We start from the raw sequence: 15,113 nt of genomic DNA on the forward strand, positions 1-15,113 counted from the left end.
TCACCCACAAAGCCTTTTTCTTATGGCCTGAATATATTCTATACCTGTACCTGTCACCATCAGATTTTGACTTAGAAAACACCTCCAAGTGATACCTGGTGATATTCCAAGTGATATACCAAGTGATATTCTAGTGCCTAAGGGCTTGCAGTGTTGCAAATCAAGCTATTACTCTTTATCTTCAGGGGAAAACATCCTGTAAGTGTAACAGATATTGGCACATGATTTAAAAGAGCTTCCCAGAAACTGGAAAGAGAGACAATATAATAAGTTTAATGAACAAAGCCCCAGGGAGGAGAAAAAGACAGGCAGGGACATAAACATGCATGCAGAAGCACAGAAAGCAGAGGTGGAATCTTAACAGGTGGATGTTCTTGACTTCAACAGGGCCAGTTTCACCCCAAATGGATAGGGAAGTTTTAAAAAATCACCCATGCATTCTGTGTGTGTTTTTTTAGTTTTTATTTAAACCAGAAGTGAATGACAGGTATTAACTAAAAACATGGAGATATTTTTCCCCTGCACCTGTTTGATTTCTTTCTAGCAAGAGCAGTGCTGCTCCACTGCACTGAGCTGCTACCATGGCCCACACATCTGTAGGTCATGCTTTGGGTCTTGCGCATCAGGAGGGTTTCAAATATCAAACTTCCTCATAATTACTGCATGCTCTCTGCCAGGAAAAGGAACAAAGTGAGTATTTTTTGACTGTTCCCAGAAGAACTCCCTCCCATTGTTCATTATTGATATTTAACATACATAATCTTTGCATCTAAAGAGGGCATGAAGTGCCAGGATGGGCTCTGAAAAATTTGGCATCAAGACTTCCTGTACAGTTTTGAGCCAGAGCATTGTAATACATCCTTATGAGGCCCTTCATTACATTTTCTACAGGCCCTCTTCTGCATTCAGTGAATGAGTGATTATTATTTCTTTTTGTTATCACCATTTGATGTGGCCCTGTGCCATATTTGGGGTGTGTTTTTCAGAGCATGCAATGAATAAAGAACTGTTAGTTTTCAAATGGGCATTTTTAAACATGTTTCCCTTAGCATCAATGTACAAATATTATAGCCAGAATTATCCATTTTCAGTGTCTGTCTTGACACATCGAGGGACTGGTTTTTCAGAGTACTGTTTATAGTCTCTGTGGAAAGAACAACAAGGAGATGCTTAGAATTCAGCACTGGTGTGGATCTGGCTTCATTTCTCACATTAGATACTCAAAAAATGTATCATGTAAAAATAGTGATTACTTGTGAAAAGCTTATTCTAAGTGATAAGACCAGGGCTGTATAAAATGTTTGCAGCAGAGATAGGAAAAGAACAGTTTTACAAAGTACTGTCAGCTCTGTCTCTTTTCTGCTTGTGAGCCACTCCTCCTGCCACCCTGTACACCTCTTCAGCAGTCCTCCCACAGTCCACATCACCAGCACTGCGCACAGTTTTATGTCACTAGGATAAGGTAAATCTGGAAGAGTATGAGGGACTGCACCAAGATGGGGAGTGCTGCTGGCACCCCCAGGTTTTGCAGTTTGAGTTGCATTCCCCCCTGCAGTAACATTGCTTTTTCTTGTTACCTGTTACCTGATTAGTGAAATTCCGTACCCTTTACTTAGGCATGATTTTGACAAAATATTTCTGCACAGGAAACCATGTCTGTGTTGCCTGGGCCACGTGTTTATGTATTGGTGAATGCCATATTTAGTTGCTTCTGCAAGTCCCCTGTGGTTTAGGAGAAGCTGGAAGGTGCTCTGACTTCCTTTTGTCTTTGCACCACTCTGTTTGGAGCACACTACTGCTCCAAATCTTTCCAATATTTTAAGTACTTTGGATGCCATTGACATTTGCTTGCATCCTCTTTAAGATGTGAGAGAAGAGGCCCCACACTCAGCCAGTTTTCAGCTGATCCTCTTTTTCCTCTTTCATCCACACACAAGTGAAGAGGATGATGGGGCACGTGGAGACAAGTGTCCAGCTGACTTTATAACAACAATGAGCTGTGGAAGTCATGAGGCTGGACAGCACATCTGTGCAGAGGAATTAAGAAAGTGCTTGAGTATAGGGGCTAAAAGAAGTGCAGAAATGAGAGAAGCTCCTAGAGACCTGAGACTGGCATGTGTTTAATGCAGTGAGACTCCTAGGTGTATTGCTCACACTCAGGTCAGTGGATCTCTAAAAAATAGAAAAAGCCATCTCTAGGGCACCCATAGGCCATGGTCTGCATGTCCATTGCATCACTTTGAGTAGACCTGCAAGGCAGTCTTGTGACAGTGTGGGGGACAGAGCATGCTGTGCCTCCCCAGCAGCCCAAGGACCCCACTCTTCTTTCACAGCCTTCACAGCCACAGGCCGTGGAAGTTCTGTGAGGAAAAAAGAGTCTGAATCTGCCACCATCAATTCTTGCATCACAAATAGCTCTCTTTATTGCTGTGCATAGCTAATTGAAATGATGCTGAGATATGGTGGGAGAGACAGATAAACCTCTGGTAATTTATAATTTGCTAGGAATAACTCAAGACTAAAGACTTGTAATCACAGTTCATTGAAATATATGAAAATCCTTTCAGTTGAAGAAAAAAGCTTCTCCTATGACATGGTGCAACTCTCCAGGTGGGAGATTGGACACAGCGATGCAGAAAGAGATTGCGTTGGCTGGCAACACAGGAGCAATCGAGGACACAGTTTTTTTCCAGTTTTAAAATGGTGCATGCTCAGCTCCAGCTGGCACCCTGAGTGAATGAACGGATGGAAGAGCTGTGCTTCCAAAGCCATAGCTCACTTTATTTCAGTAAACAGGATTTAAAATGTAGTGAAGTGTGGTAGAGAAATAGATGGGTTGTCGTAGCGTGTTATGGATGTAAGAAGAGTGGTAATCAGTAATTAGAACTTAAAACCTGGGGAAAAATGGCATAATTGTTGGAACAGTACTATTTTACCAACAGTGTAGAGTTCAGAATACCAATTGAACTTAGGCAAGTCACAGCTTTTTTTATGTCACCATCCCTGGGGAGCAGTGGCCTGGTTTTGGCCTGTGGTGGTGCTTTTTAAACAAGTAAATGCAGTCAGACATAAAGCTTCATAAAAAGCCATGAAAATGGTCTTTAATCTTTCAGGGATGTCTTCTTTTTGCAAGTAGCTTCTGGACAGCAGAGTGCCAGTGAGCCCAGGAATAGGTGTCCTGGCCCCAGGGAGCCCACAGCCATCTTCACTGAGGGGCTGGCATGAAGAAGAGAATGAAGAGAAAGGCATTTCTGCCAGGGTAGGAGAGCTGAGAAGCAACCAGGATAGTCTGAAATAATTTACTTTCCTCTCCTGACCATGTCAGGAAGAAAACCCAGAGTTTAGGACTTAAGCTCTTCAGAAATATGGGTGAATTTATTTCCACTGTTGTCCTACAATGACAGGGTGGCATTATCCCTATTTCACACAGGCAGAACTGAGGCACAGTGAGATTAGGGTTATATGGTCCATTTAATATGGTTGTTCATGTTGCAATGCCTTTGGTTCAGTTACACAGCTTAGTCAAATATATTTGCAACACTTGTATGGTCTCACTGGTTACAAATATAGCCCCTGCATGCTTATTTTTGCTGCAAATTGCAGCAAAAATGCATATTTGGCACCCAAATTGCAAGAAAAATGCTCCCACTTCTGTAAAAAATGATCACCTCTGCAAAGTTTGGATTGAATGGGGACTCAAATGGTTTTTTTTTTTTTAAATATTCATAGGAGCCTGAGGCACAAGCAGAGTTAGAAGTCAGTTGTGCATGTGTGCTAGACCACTTTCCCCCCTTGCAGTCTTTCCTGTCATTCAGTAGACATCCAAATGTCATTTGCAGCAAATTGCAGAGCTTTCGTCATTAGGCAGCCTTGATTAGGTGAAGTGCAGACATCTGCATAGCAGGAGTGAAAGCAGCGATGGATTCACGTGGGGATTTCCTTCTGCTCCAGCAACACAAACCACTGCGTGTTTAGCAAAACCTAGAAAATATATTAACCCAGATCTTTTGAGAAAGTTTGATTAGGTCAGAAATAACAACGCTGAGTAAAGTTACCCTTTCTGTAAAGCAGATACATACCACAGACTGTGGACATATGTCATTGTCCTTCGTTATCAGAAGATGCAGAGTATGAGCAGTGGCCTAAAATTATTTCAAGTGAGCAGACATGGCACACACTTTGTTGTAACAGGCCAGTGGCATCAGGCGAGTCTGGCCCACTGTATTGGATGATCAAGCTAAGTGCTCCAAATTGCTTCATTTTCTAAAGACATAAATAGCATCATGAAGACAAGGACGAATCCTGATTTTTAAACACCAGAGAATGTACTAAGCAGGTTGATCAGATAATGCAAAGACCAGATAAAAGGTTCTGTGGATAAGAAGTAGGTAGTGACTAAGAAGAGAGATATTTAAAGACTAATTCATTTGTGCACATGACATATTGAGGTCACTTTACATTTTCATCTCCTACTTTCCATTCATATCTGCATCCATATATGCCTTTGAAACAACTGTGCTTTTTCTTAACGTCTTATCTATCAGAGATTTTCTCCCAAATCTGAATGCCTGTTTTGGACTATTACAGAGTAACTACTGCAAGTTTTTTTTCAGAACTGTATTATGTTTTATTGTTTTGACTCTGCATTTTCTGTCCAGAGAACAGCTGTTTGCTCTCTCTCCTAGGAAATTCCATCATTTTTTCAAAAGGGGAAAAGGAAGGTTTTTTTGGTTTTGTGCTCAATATGTGAAAATTTATAAGCCTTGTGCTAAATCATAGGATCCTGTGTTTTGAGCTTTGAGTTTGCTCTTTGACAGGTATGCAGTATGCTAAGATATTCCTTTAGTGGTCAGAAAGTCACTTTTCTACACCAGACTTTTACTGGAAAATTATTCAGGAAGCCAAATAAAAATTTCATATCACATTTCACAGAATTTTACCATTAAAGATATTTGGTGCAAAACAGTCACTAGTGTCCCATAAACAACAGATGAATTGTACATTGGAACCTTGCTGCATGGTGGACAGATGTACTCAATTATCTATCTATCTATCTATCTATCTATCTATCTATCTATCTATCTATCTATCTATCTCTGTCCGTCCATCCATCCATCCATCCATCTATTGTTATTTATGTATTTTTTATTCATTGGAGTAATAAATACATTAATATGTTACCTTACTTTATATTGAGAAAGTACAAAGGCCATGTAGGAAACATGGCACCTTCAGATTCATAACACCTTCAGATTTTTGTTGCAAATTGCACTAACAATCTGTAGGTAATTATAGGAACCTGGCTTTCCCCCCAAACACAGCTTTTACACGATACAATTAGGCTGTTTAATTAGTGGTTTAGATAATAAATTAGTTTTCTATCAGTCTGCTTTGTTTTGTCATTGCTGATGAAATTATTGTAACGTTGGACTTAGCAAGTTAAGGAACTCTGTTATTTTACCTTATGTTTTAAGAGCTCTTCTGTATTTGTGTTCCATACCAGATGTCACAGTAATTATTATCTGCAGACAGGAATGCCAACTCTGCTCTAAATGTAAAGCTTTTCTAAAGGCATTATGCACTGAATGGTACAAACTACTGTTATGCTTCAGTACATTAATACTTTGAAATTGCTTCTTGTCTTAAGAACTCCTTGTAAGTATGACTGTGAAACTGAAAACTGAAATTTTCAGAATTAATCAGATTTGGAGATCAGATGCAACCTGCTTTCTTACTTAGCCCAGCTAATTGAAATGTTTGGGTTGTAAGGGTTTGTTTTGGTTTTTTTTTAATGGAAGTATGGTTTTTCCGTTTTTATTTGCTCTATATTAAAAAAAACAAAACAACCAAACCCCACTAATTCAAAATTACAGCAATTTTATTTTTTTCTTCTAAAAGTAAGCAAAATTTGGCCCTCACTCTTCTAATAAGAATACTTTCAGCATATTAAATTTTACATGAGTATTTTAATTTCATTGAAAGCCAAACCTTTTCAAACTGTCAGCCTCTGTTAGCACTTGTAACTGATCTTTTCAGTCAGAAAGAAGCTTGGGGCTCTTCTCACTACAGCTGAGAAAGAGGAGGAACAGACCATAGGTGGTTTTGTGGAGTGTGTCTGTTATTTCACAATTAGCTCATCTATTCAGTTCTGCTGCTCATGTTGGGGAGCAGGAGAAGTTTGGATGAAAGGCAAAATGTGAGGAAATAGGCATTGTCTGGCATGTTAGAGGTGCCCTGCTGAACAGTATTAGTATGAAGGATTTCCACAGAAGACAGGACAGTAAGATACAGTGATCTGGCTTTAGCAGCCTAATTCTAACAATTTTCTGCTTTTCAATTTCTACTAAATCATTTTGGGGCAATTAAAGCAGTAAATTAAAGTCATTTAAAGAGCAATACATTTCAGTGCCATGATTCTGCATATGTGAGGCAACTACCTAAAGAAGAAAACCCAAACCACAGAGATAGGCAAAACACCTTTATTCTTATTTCATTGAAGCCAAATTTGTATTCCAGTAGCTCAGGAAAGACTTCTGGATCAAGATGGCTTGGTAAGCCATTCTGTGCAGGAGTTTTTAAGAAACTAAAATGATAGATTTCATTTCTAACATAGCTAATTTTCTAGAAATTAAATGGAAGTAGCAGCCAGTTTTCCCAAGTGTGTGAGGAATTTGAGAAAAACATACTTGCATGTGTGCTTTTTTTGAGCTCAAGACCAGGCTGGGATACACAGTCTCAGAAGACTCATACCAAGATTTTTTTCATTTTGACACTCAGTAAGGCCTCAAATCCTACTATTGACTTTACTTTTGACTATTAACTTAGTCAAAAGGCAAAATGTTTATTATTGTTAGGATCTGGTGACGAAGAACACAAAACCAGCAGTTTGGATGGATTATGTTCCTTCAGATGTTTGGGTTTATGTAACTGTTAAGGCTGTTGGGTCTGTAAAGGATGTATTCTAATAAAAGTTATGATCCTGGAGATAGGACATACATTTTTCATTAAGAAATGTGCAAAGAGTTAAAACTGAACTCTTGTCATAGTATAGAGAGATCGATGTAACTGAATTCATTTTATCCAGACCTGTCTCTTACTGATTTTAGCTGGAATTAATAGCAAAATTAGAGTCTCAAAATGGTATAACAATATATTATATGTAAGTTACAGCATTCATGGACTACTAAAAGTGGAGGAACTGGAGGACCTGTTCTAATGAGAACAGGTGCTCCCATTTCAGTGAACTCAGTGCTGACATTATATTTCAGTCTGGTGGGGCTTACAAGCATTTGTGTCATCACTGAAACCAGACCAGTAATTATTTGCTGATCACTTCCAAAGGGTGATGTCACTGATCACCAGCTTTAGTTACAGTACAGAGAAAACATTGGCAAAAATAAGTCTGAAAAATAATTAATTTTCTATTATACTGCATTTAATTATAGTTTTTATTGCAAGAATTCAACAAGACAAAAGTGTATGAGTAACAATGGGATCACAGTTTGTGAAGCTGGTCTGGAGCAGTGCTGGCATTGCAGGGATCTAAATGGAACTGCACATTGCTGGGTGACACTCAAACACTTCCAGGCATTGTCAACCCAGACTGCAAGGCAAGATGGACTGGCACCAGCTCTATTCATAACTACATGACAGAGCTGTAGGGGCTTTTTCCTGGGAGTTTTTCAAGATGGTTAGGAAATCACTTCATTCATATCAAGATCAAAATGATATCTCATCAGGCTGTCCACTGGAAGCTGAAGTCAGATACTGCTGGGTGCAGATGAGCTAGCTCTAACTGAATATTTTAGGCTGATTCAGACACCTTTCTTCCTTTACTCGTTTTTTGCCTAACAAAAACACATAATTTGTTTTAAGTGCATTAGACTCTCAGAAGTGACTCATCATATTATGGGTACCAGCAAAATTAACTATCATGAACAGAGGAATTTTTTAAACACAAAATATGTTGTTTTATCTAAGTTATAAACCTTTGAAATGAAAGTGTTGTCTTAAAAAGCATATAATCTGGTAGTAGCACTGTATCTGCCTCTCTAAAAAGAACCATACCTACAATTAAAAATATTTGAAGTGATGTCAGACTTCTGTAGTACTTATTATAAAAACAAACAAGACATTTTTAGGCATTGTCTCTAAGTTTGTCAATTGAAAAATTGAGATACCATGAATGCAAAGGTTCCTGATCTGGAAAAAGATGTGTAAAATTAAAACCAAATATATCATATACAGTGATAATATCCAAAAGAGTTTGAATGCCTATGTGTGTACTTATATACATGTGTATTGTCTTTGCATAGATACTCACACATACAGAAGATACTGTAGTGCTTCAAATTTCCTTCCATCTATAAAACTAATTTCAAATTATTTCTTTTTGTTCTTCTCACAGCTGAATTTTTATTCCTCTTGTGGGGTGTTTATCTCTGCTATGCAGTGCGGACAGTCCCATCAGCATTTCATGAGCCACGTTATATGGCAGTTGCAGTTCACAATGAGCTCATTATCTCTGCTATATTCCATACAATTAGGCAAGTGATCTGTAGATCTAGTAATTAACCATTTATCTTTCAGGTTTCATATGGTGCAACTTAGAGTGGGTGAATGGGATAGGATGCATAATGGAAGGTCTTATAAATATTTGTTTCTGCAAATTAAGTGCTTACCAAAAACTGTTTCCATGGGATTCAAAAATTCGAAATTTTATAAATAGGGTTTTCTTCAGTATAGTTATGTGATATTTTCTTGGATCAAAGTTCAGTATATATGATAAATTAGATATAGCAAAACAACTGTCTGTCTTCAGTCATCTACATACTGCTCACTGTTTTGTATCCCTAGAAAAACAGCAGGTAAGAATGTTGGTTTATATGAACTTCTGCTGGCGTGTCACAGATTGATGAGCTGCAGCTATATGTTAAGGTTATTGTACTGGTTTGGGCATGAAGCATGGTGTTTTATATGCTGCCATAAAAAAAATTGTTCTGCATATGATGCTTTATCAGTAATATAAGACCCATATTTCTTGTAAAATCTATAATGAGTTCTACATTTCATACTTGTAAATTATTTGAGTAGTAATAAATAAATAAGGTTCTTTGCTAGAGCTGCATGAAATTCTACTAAATCTAGCTTTTCTACAAAGTACCCTGTAAAAATGAATTGGTCCTAGAAAATGCAAAAGAGCAAGATAACATGAGTTTCATCTCATCCTGTAAAAACTCTCTTAGGAGTTTGTTCTGACATTCTTACACCTTCTTTTGCCTCCTAACAGATTTTATTTACTAAGATTTTTTATTTTACATTGCTTCATTGACAGTCTTTAATTACTTTTCTCTGTTCCTTGGTCTGTCTTGGCACTAACATTTCTCCTTGTCTCCTTGATTTTTGCTTTTGTGTTTTTTTCCGAGTAAACATCAGCAAAGCAAACCCTTCATCTCTGTTCCTTCCTTGTGCTCTTTTCTCTTATCATTGTTATACAATTCACTGAATTTTTCAAGCATGACATTCTTTTTCCTTCCCCTTCTCCTAACACTATCTCTACACCCACATACCCTAAAAATCTATTCTCCCCAACACAAACATCTGCAAAGTTATTTTTTAAAATCTTTATTTGATGGAACGATTCTTCTTTTAATTCCTGTTAGATGTAAAATTCACTTACAATATTTTGAGTTTATTATAACCAATATGATGGCTTCTCAGTCACTTTTCCCCCCATTAATTTATATTCCTAAACTGTGTATTGAGCCATGTTAGAAGACACAGTTCAGAGCTATTTTGTGGGCTGCAAGTTTCTTTTAGCAATAGAAGAGGAAGCAAGTAACCCTGGATGAAAGAGAGGGGAAAAGAGGGATATGGGGCATCTTAATAAATGCCTTAAGGAGGAGACACAAAGGGATTCAGTCTTTCAGTTTGTCTTATTGACAATCCTCTGCCTGTAGCCTAAGGTCTGCTGATCCTATTCTTCCTTCTTTTTTTTTTTTAATGTTCATTTTGTATTGATTCTTTCCCATCTGTCTGATGTATGCTGGTTTGTTGAAGAAATAGTGTGTAGTGTTTATAGATAAGATTGAAAAAAATGTACACGATCCCTCCTGAGATTATGTCCATTTATGCATGCACAACTCTTAATCCATTTCCTTTTTTTTTTTTTTCTTTCATTTTGCTTCCATCTTCCTTGCCAAGTTCTGGATGCAACTGAAAGGGCAGAAATGTAAAATTTAGATTTATATGACATACCTGGATTGTCATGAAGTTGAAAGTGCTGGAGCCTTGAAGGACATCTACAAGACAGCCATCCAGTTTGAAAACTCCCAAAGCTCATAGAAGATTGATGAGAGAACTAAATAAAACCTTGAACTGTTTGCATTTTGTTTTCCTTTGAAAGTATTCCCATTTCAGAAACAGAGGATTATGGATTATCTTCAGATCAGCTTACTGTTAAATTCCTGCATTGTTCTTTCTCTTATATTACTGAGAAACCCAAAATTTATATGGAAAAAAATCTCATTCAGATAGAAATCCTATCTTTGCTAGGGCTGAATGGCTACTACAAATGTGATACTGTATTCAGAGGCACGGTATGGCATGGATACCTTAATCAGTCAAGGTCTCGAGCATAAAGCAAGCAAAAAAGCCTTCACCAGACCTGAGGATTGGATCTATTAAGGGTTAACCAAATCCAGTGGCCATCAGGATGTGGGTGCTTTCTCCCACCTGTCTGATGGATCTGGCTGCTGTTGGTTGCACTGCAGGTTGAACAAATCCACGTCAGGGCAGTCACACAGCACCTGTCTGGCCACAGGGATGTGTGACTGCAGGTCCAACACACACAGCCTGGTCCTGTTCCTCCTCTGCAGCTGGGCCTGGGCTGACACTTTGGGTCTTCCCAGGGACAGTCACCCACCTGCTGCCTGAGGTTTGCTCATCACACATGCACCATGGAGACAGTGGTGTCACACATGAGAAGGATTTAATGAGAAGATGAGAGCTCAGTGACAACTTGCTTACATGTCACTACCCATTTTATCCCCCCCTTCTTTCCATGCTTGTTTTTCCCCACATACCTTATCCCCTGTCTGTCCCGGTCCTGTCTTCTCCGAAATAAACAAGCCACTCTCATTATTTTTTTCCTATTGGTCACAGTTTTGCTACATCTGTACTCAATTTGGCATTTGTGATGCCATTAGCTAGGCAATCACAAGCTTATCTGCTGTTACTGATATAGTTACATCAGTGCCACTGACCTTGCAAGTTCTGCTTCCTCAAAGGTCCTTCAATTACCTGTGAAGTTTGGCCGTCTTTCCAATTACTCCCTATTAACCACCCATGAAATCCTGCCATCCTTTACAGCACTGTCTGTAACTTCTGTTCATTTTTTGCTCTGTTATTTGTTACATCCATCGGTTTCTCATGTCATCTTCATCAATTCAGTTGTGTTCAGTTTGCTAAATCTCAGGCCTGAGCCTCCTCATATTCCCTCACACCCCAAAGCAACATCTCTCTAGGAATTAATTAATTGAAATATTTTGTTGTGTTCATAAAACATTGCATTTACAAAGTATTAAACAAGTAATTATAACTGTATTATTGCAGCATGTAAGCCAGTGTTTCATGCCAGACTATTTCTATTAACAAAAGCTTCTTCAAAATGTGCATCTGTGAACTTGGATAAGTAGCAAATGTCATTTCTATCTGAATGATTTTTGCAAACCTGGAAATTGCAAGCCAGCAGTACATCTGTTCATCCATTGCACTGCTTACTGCTCTGTCTTTGGGGGCTCACTAAAGCAGACAAGCCACGCATGCTTCAGCTTTAACTGCTCCGCTTGTTCCACCAGTCCTTTAGAAAGGAAATGTTTTGTTTGAGAGGTTCAGCTCCTCATTTCCAAGCATTCACAGGCTTCTGGACCCCACAGGAGTGAGCTGGGTGGTCCTGCAGTAAAGACCATTTCTCTGCTCCCTGCTAAAATGCATTTCAGTTCAGTTCTCCCTTGGATGGCTTATCAGCTGTACTCGGTAGCTGTGATCTGTGGACATCCTGTGTTTATAAAGTGCACTGCAATTCATCATAGTACATGTGCTTAACCTAAAACCATCCCTTCAGCTCCTTAATGCACGTAAGCTGCCATAACTCAGGCCAAAGAAACTGTGACAATGTACACAAAGCAAAAAGACGGCTCAATAGAGTGAGAAAGATGGAATAAGCAGTATCATTTAAGGTGTGTTGTTTCTTTTTATGTTTTGGTTTGTTGCTTGGGTTTTTTTTCAAAGTTGGTTTGAAATTTTAGCATATAGGGAAAGAGTGTGGATGTAATTTTTAGTCCATATGAAAGCAGTACAAAACAAAACCAGTTGTGTTTGGCCATTCAGTGAAAAGAAACCTAAGGAATACTAAAGATACTAAATACAATGCACTGGAGAAATAAAGTGAATTGCAACCCTGAATTCTATTTTCAGATTCATTCTTGCTTCAAGACTTCAGTCTGACTGGATGCTGATGCTGTTCTTTGCACACACACATTTGACTGTGACAGTCACCGTTGGGCTACTTCTGATCCCTAAGGTATTTGAGTCTGCAGTCTCTTCTCTCTTGCCATGACTGAGGAAGATAAATGTTGCCATTTACACAGAAGCAATTCGGTGTAAATCTACAGCAACTGATAGAAAAGGAGGATGTAGAATTTGTCTATTCTGCCTTGAAAGCTGTATTGTTTTTATTTTTAAAAAGTACACATTTTAATATTTTTTTTCTTTCAGCTTTCAAAATTCCAGGAGTTTAAAGTACTTAAAATGTTGATGTGGTTAATACAAGAAGGAAAGAATCCTGCCTAATTGTGCTTTCTTTTAGGTATTTGTGTGACCATGCTGCTGCCAGAGTTAGCTGAGATCAGACAAAGAATTTAGGCAAGGACATAGAAACACTGGAATCAGGAGGCTGGACTAGCTGTGAGATAGGGAGGTAGGGATTTAAACCAGGCAGTACAGGCTGAAAAAGGAGAACCCTTTGCAAGGCAGAGCCTGGGACAGACAGATGCTGCCCACTGGGAGGAGACATGGCCATGGCAGGGAGCCAGGAGCAGTGCTGGGTGCCAAGACAGGTGTGTGGGGGCACAAGTCGATGGTGATGGAAGGAGTCAGGGAAGAGCAGAGAAACCCCCAAGCTGCAGCTGGGACACGTCCCTGGGGGCACCACTGGAGCAAAGTCCCAGCATTGTCTCACTGGGGGCAGGAGATCTGCAGGTGGCTCTTCCTGTCCCTAACCACAGTCCCCAGGAATGGAGTGGAAGTTCCTTCTTAGGACAGTACCCCAGTAAAAGGAATGACTTTCTAATGGGTTTTGAAATGACTAATCATATTAATCAAAAGCTCAAGAGTCCAAATAGCAGTAAAGGTGAAAGCTACATATGAAGAAAGAGCATTAAGCAGTTCAGGTTGATAGAATTTTCAGGTTAATGAAGCTGCTATTCCTGCCTCTTTCCTGTGTGTCAGAACAGAGTTTGCTGATGACTGTCAAATATATGTACATTGAACAGTCGTGACAAGGAACTCATTTGTGAAGCCTTAACACTGCATACCTTGTTTTATTTTAAATTACTTTTCTGGTCTTCAGCAATACTCTTATCTTTTCTATTTTATATTCATGTACTTTATTACATATCTTCAGAGGTGTCTTTCTAAACTAGCCTAGAAAATTTATTGACCTTTCTGAAGCTGACTCATAACTACTGATCAACATTTTCATTTTTAGCTTATTATCGGTGTTACATTGCATAGACTTTTCTTCCAACACACTAAAGAATTCAGAGAATTTAAGATTCACAAGGTTTAGTTCTATTCATGAAGTCCTGAGCACAGATGACTATGTGGACAATAGTAACTTCACATGAGTGATTCAATATGAACAAAGCAATAATGACAACCTCACTCCAACGCCTGTTTCAAGGATTTGGTAAAACGTAGAAGAAAAAAGTAGTCTACTTTTTCATTAGTTTCTTTCTTTATTTTTTTCCACCTTATGTCTCCCTTTTCAGAATTAGGATCTAAATTAGGAGAACTGCTTTTTGCAGGATTGTTAAGATGTATGTGGTATAAAATAGTGTCTTACTGTTTTAGCAGCCTAATTGGAAATAATGTCTGAAAGTCTATTTTCATGCCAGCTTAATTGAAATGCCATTTAAAGAGGTTCAAGCAAGTATCAAAATATGTAGGATTTTTTTTTCCTTATGCAAATCTCTAAGATTTAACAAGTTCAGTCATCATTAATAAGAGTTTCTTCCATACAATACTGAGACTCCATAGGACACTACTTAAGCCAGTGAAGTTTACAGTAATGTTTTGAGTTTGACAATCACACCAAATCTATAGAAGGGACATTGTACCATAAAAAACTGTTGTAAGCTCTTGCACTGATGTTGAAGTAAACTTCTGCACTCATGGCAACATATTCTTTGTGAATACTTATTGCAGTTTTCACATTCAAGCAATAACCCAAGAGATGATATAGCTACAGAAGCTTATGAAGATGAGCTTGATATGGGTCGGTCGGGATCCTATCTGAACAGCAGTATCAACTCAGCATGGAGTGAACACAGTTTGGATCCTGAAGATATTCGGGTACATATAACTCATTTAAATAGCATTCGTTTTCAAGAACACTCTTTCCTACAAGAAAACTCCAACTTGCATGCATTTGTTTCTCTCTGCAGATGCCAGCTGGAAAATTCCAGCTTAGATCCTTTATGATTGTGGTATCAGGTCATGTAAACTGTCGTGGGAAGTATTTACGAGTGTGAAGAGATGCTGCATTACTAGTTGTAGTAAAAGTCATAGTGGTGGCCAAGGAGGAGGAATCACCCTCAGCAAGAGCTGTTACTCTGTTTACAGATTCTTTGAATTATCTTGAAGTGCAAACAGCTTTTGGTTTCATTTTAATTAGTCATTTGTATGTAACATATGCATAAGCATACATAACTAGAAAGATAAAATTTTAAAAACTTGATTAGTGGAGAAAACTACTTTACTCCTATTTTACATGATTAAAGGCCTTATGTTCTGAGAACAATAAACAGCTATAGAGTTCAGCAGGAAAGCAT

At 38.4% G+C, this 15,113-nt stretch overlaps 1 protein-coding gene across 2 annotated transcripts in view; it reads left to right on the forward strand.

Annotated features, from left to right (window-relative positions):
* GPR158 (G protein-coupled receptor 158) overlaps positions 1 to 15,113 on the forward strand; it is a 180,844-nt gene that overhangs the window by 163,706 nt on the left and 2,025 nt on the right. For both annotated transcript variants that reach the window (XM_086861388.1, XM_086861377.1), the window contains exons 8-10: positions 8,408 to 8,546; positions 12,478 to 12,583; positions 14,488 to 14,634. In XM_086861388.1, the coding sequence (XP_086717514.1) occupies positions 8,408 to 8,546; positions 12,478 to 12,583; positions 14,488 to 14,634 (392 nt within the window). The remainder of the gene's footprint in view (positions 1 to 8,407; positions 8,547 to 12,477; positions 12,584 to 14,487; positions 14,635 to 15,113) is intronic.

The sequence above is a fragment of the Cyanistes caeruleus genome, chromosome 1 (genome assembly GCF_971803275.1).
Source record: "Cyanistes caeruleus chromosome 1, bCyaCae1.hap1.1, whole genome shotgun sequence".
Taxonomy (NCBI): domain Eukaryota; kingdom Metazoa; phylum Chordata; class Aves; order Passeriformes; family Paridae; genus Cyanistes; species Cyanistes caeruleus.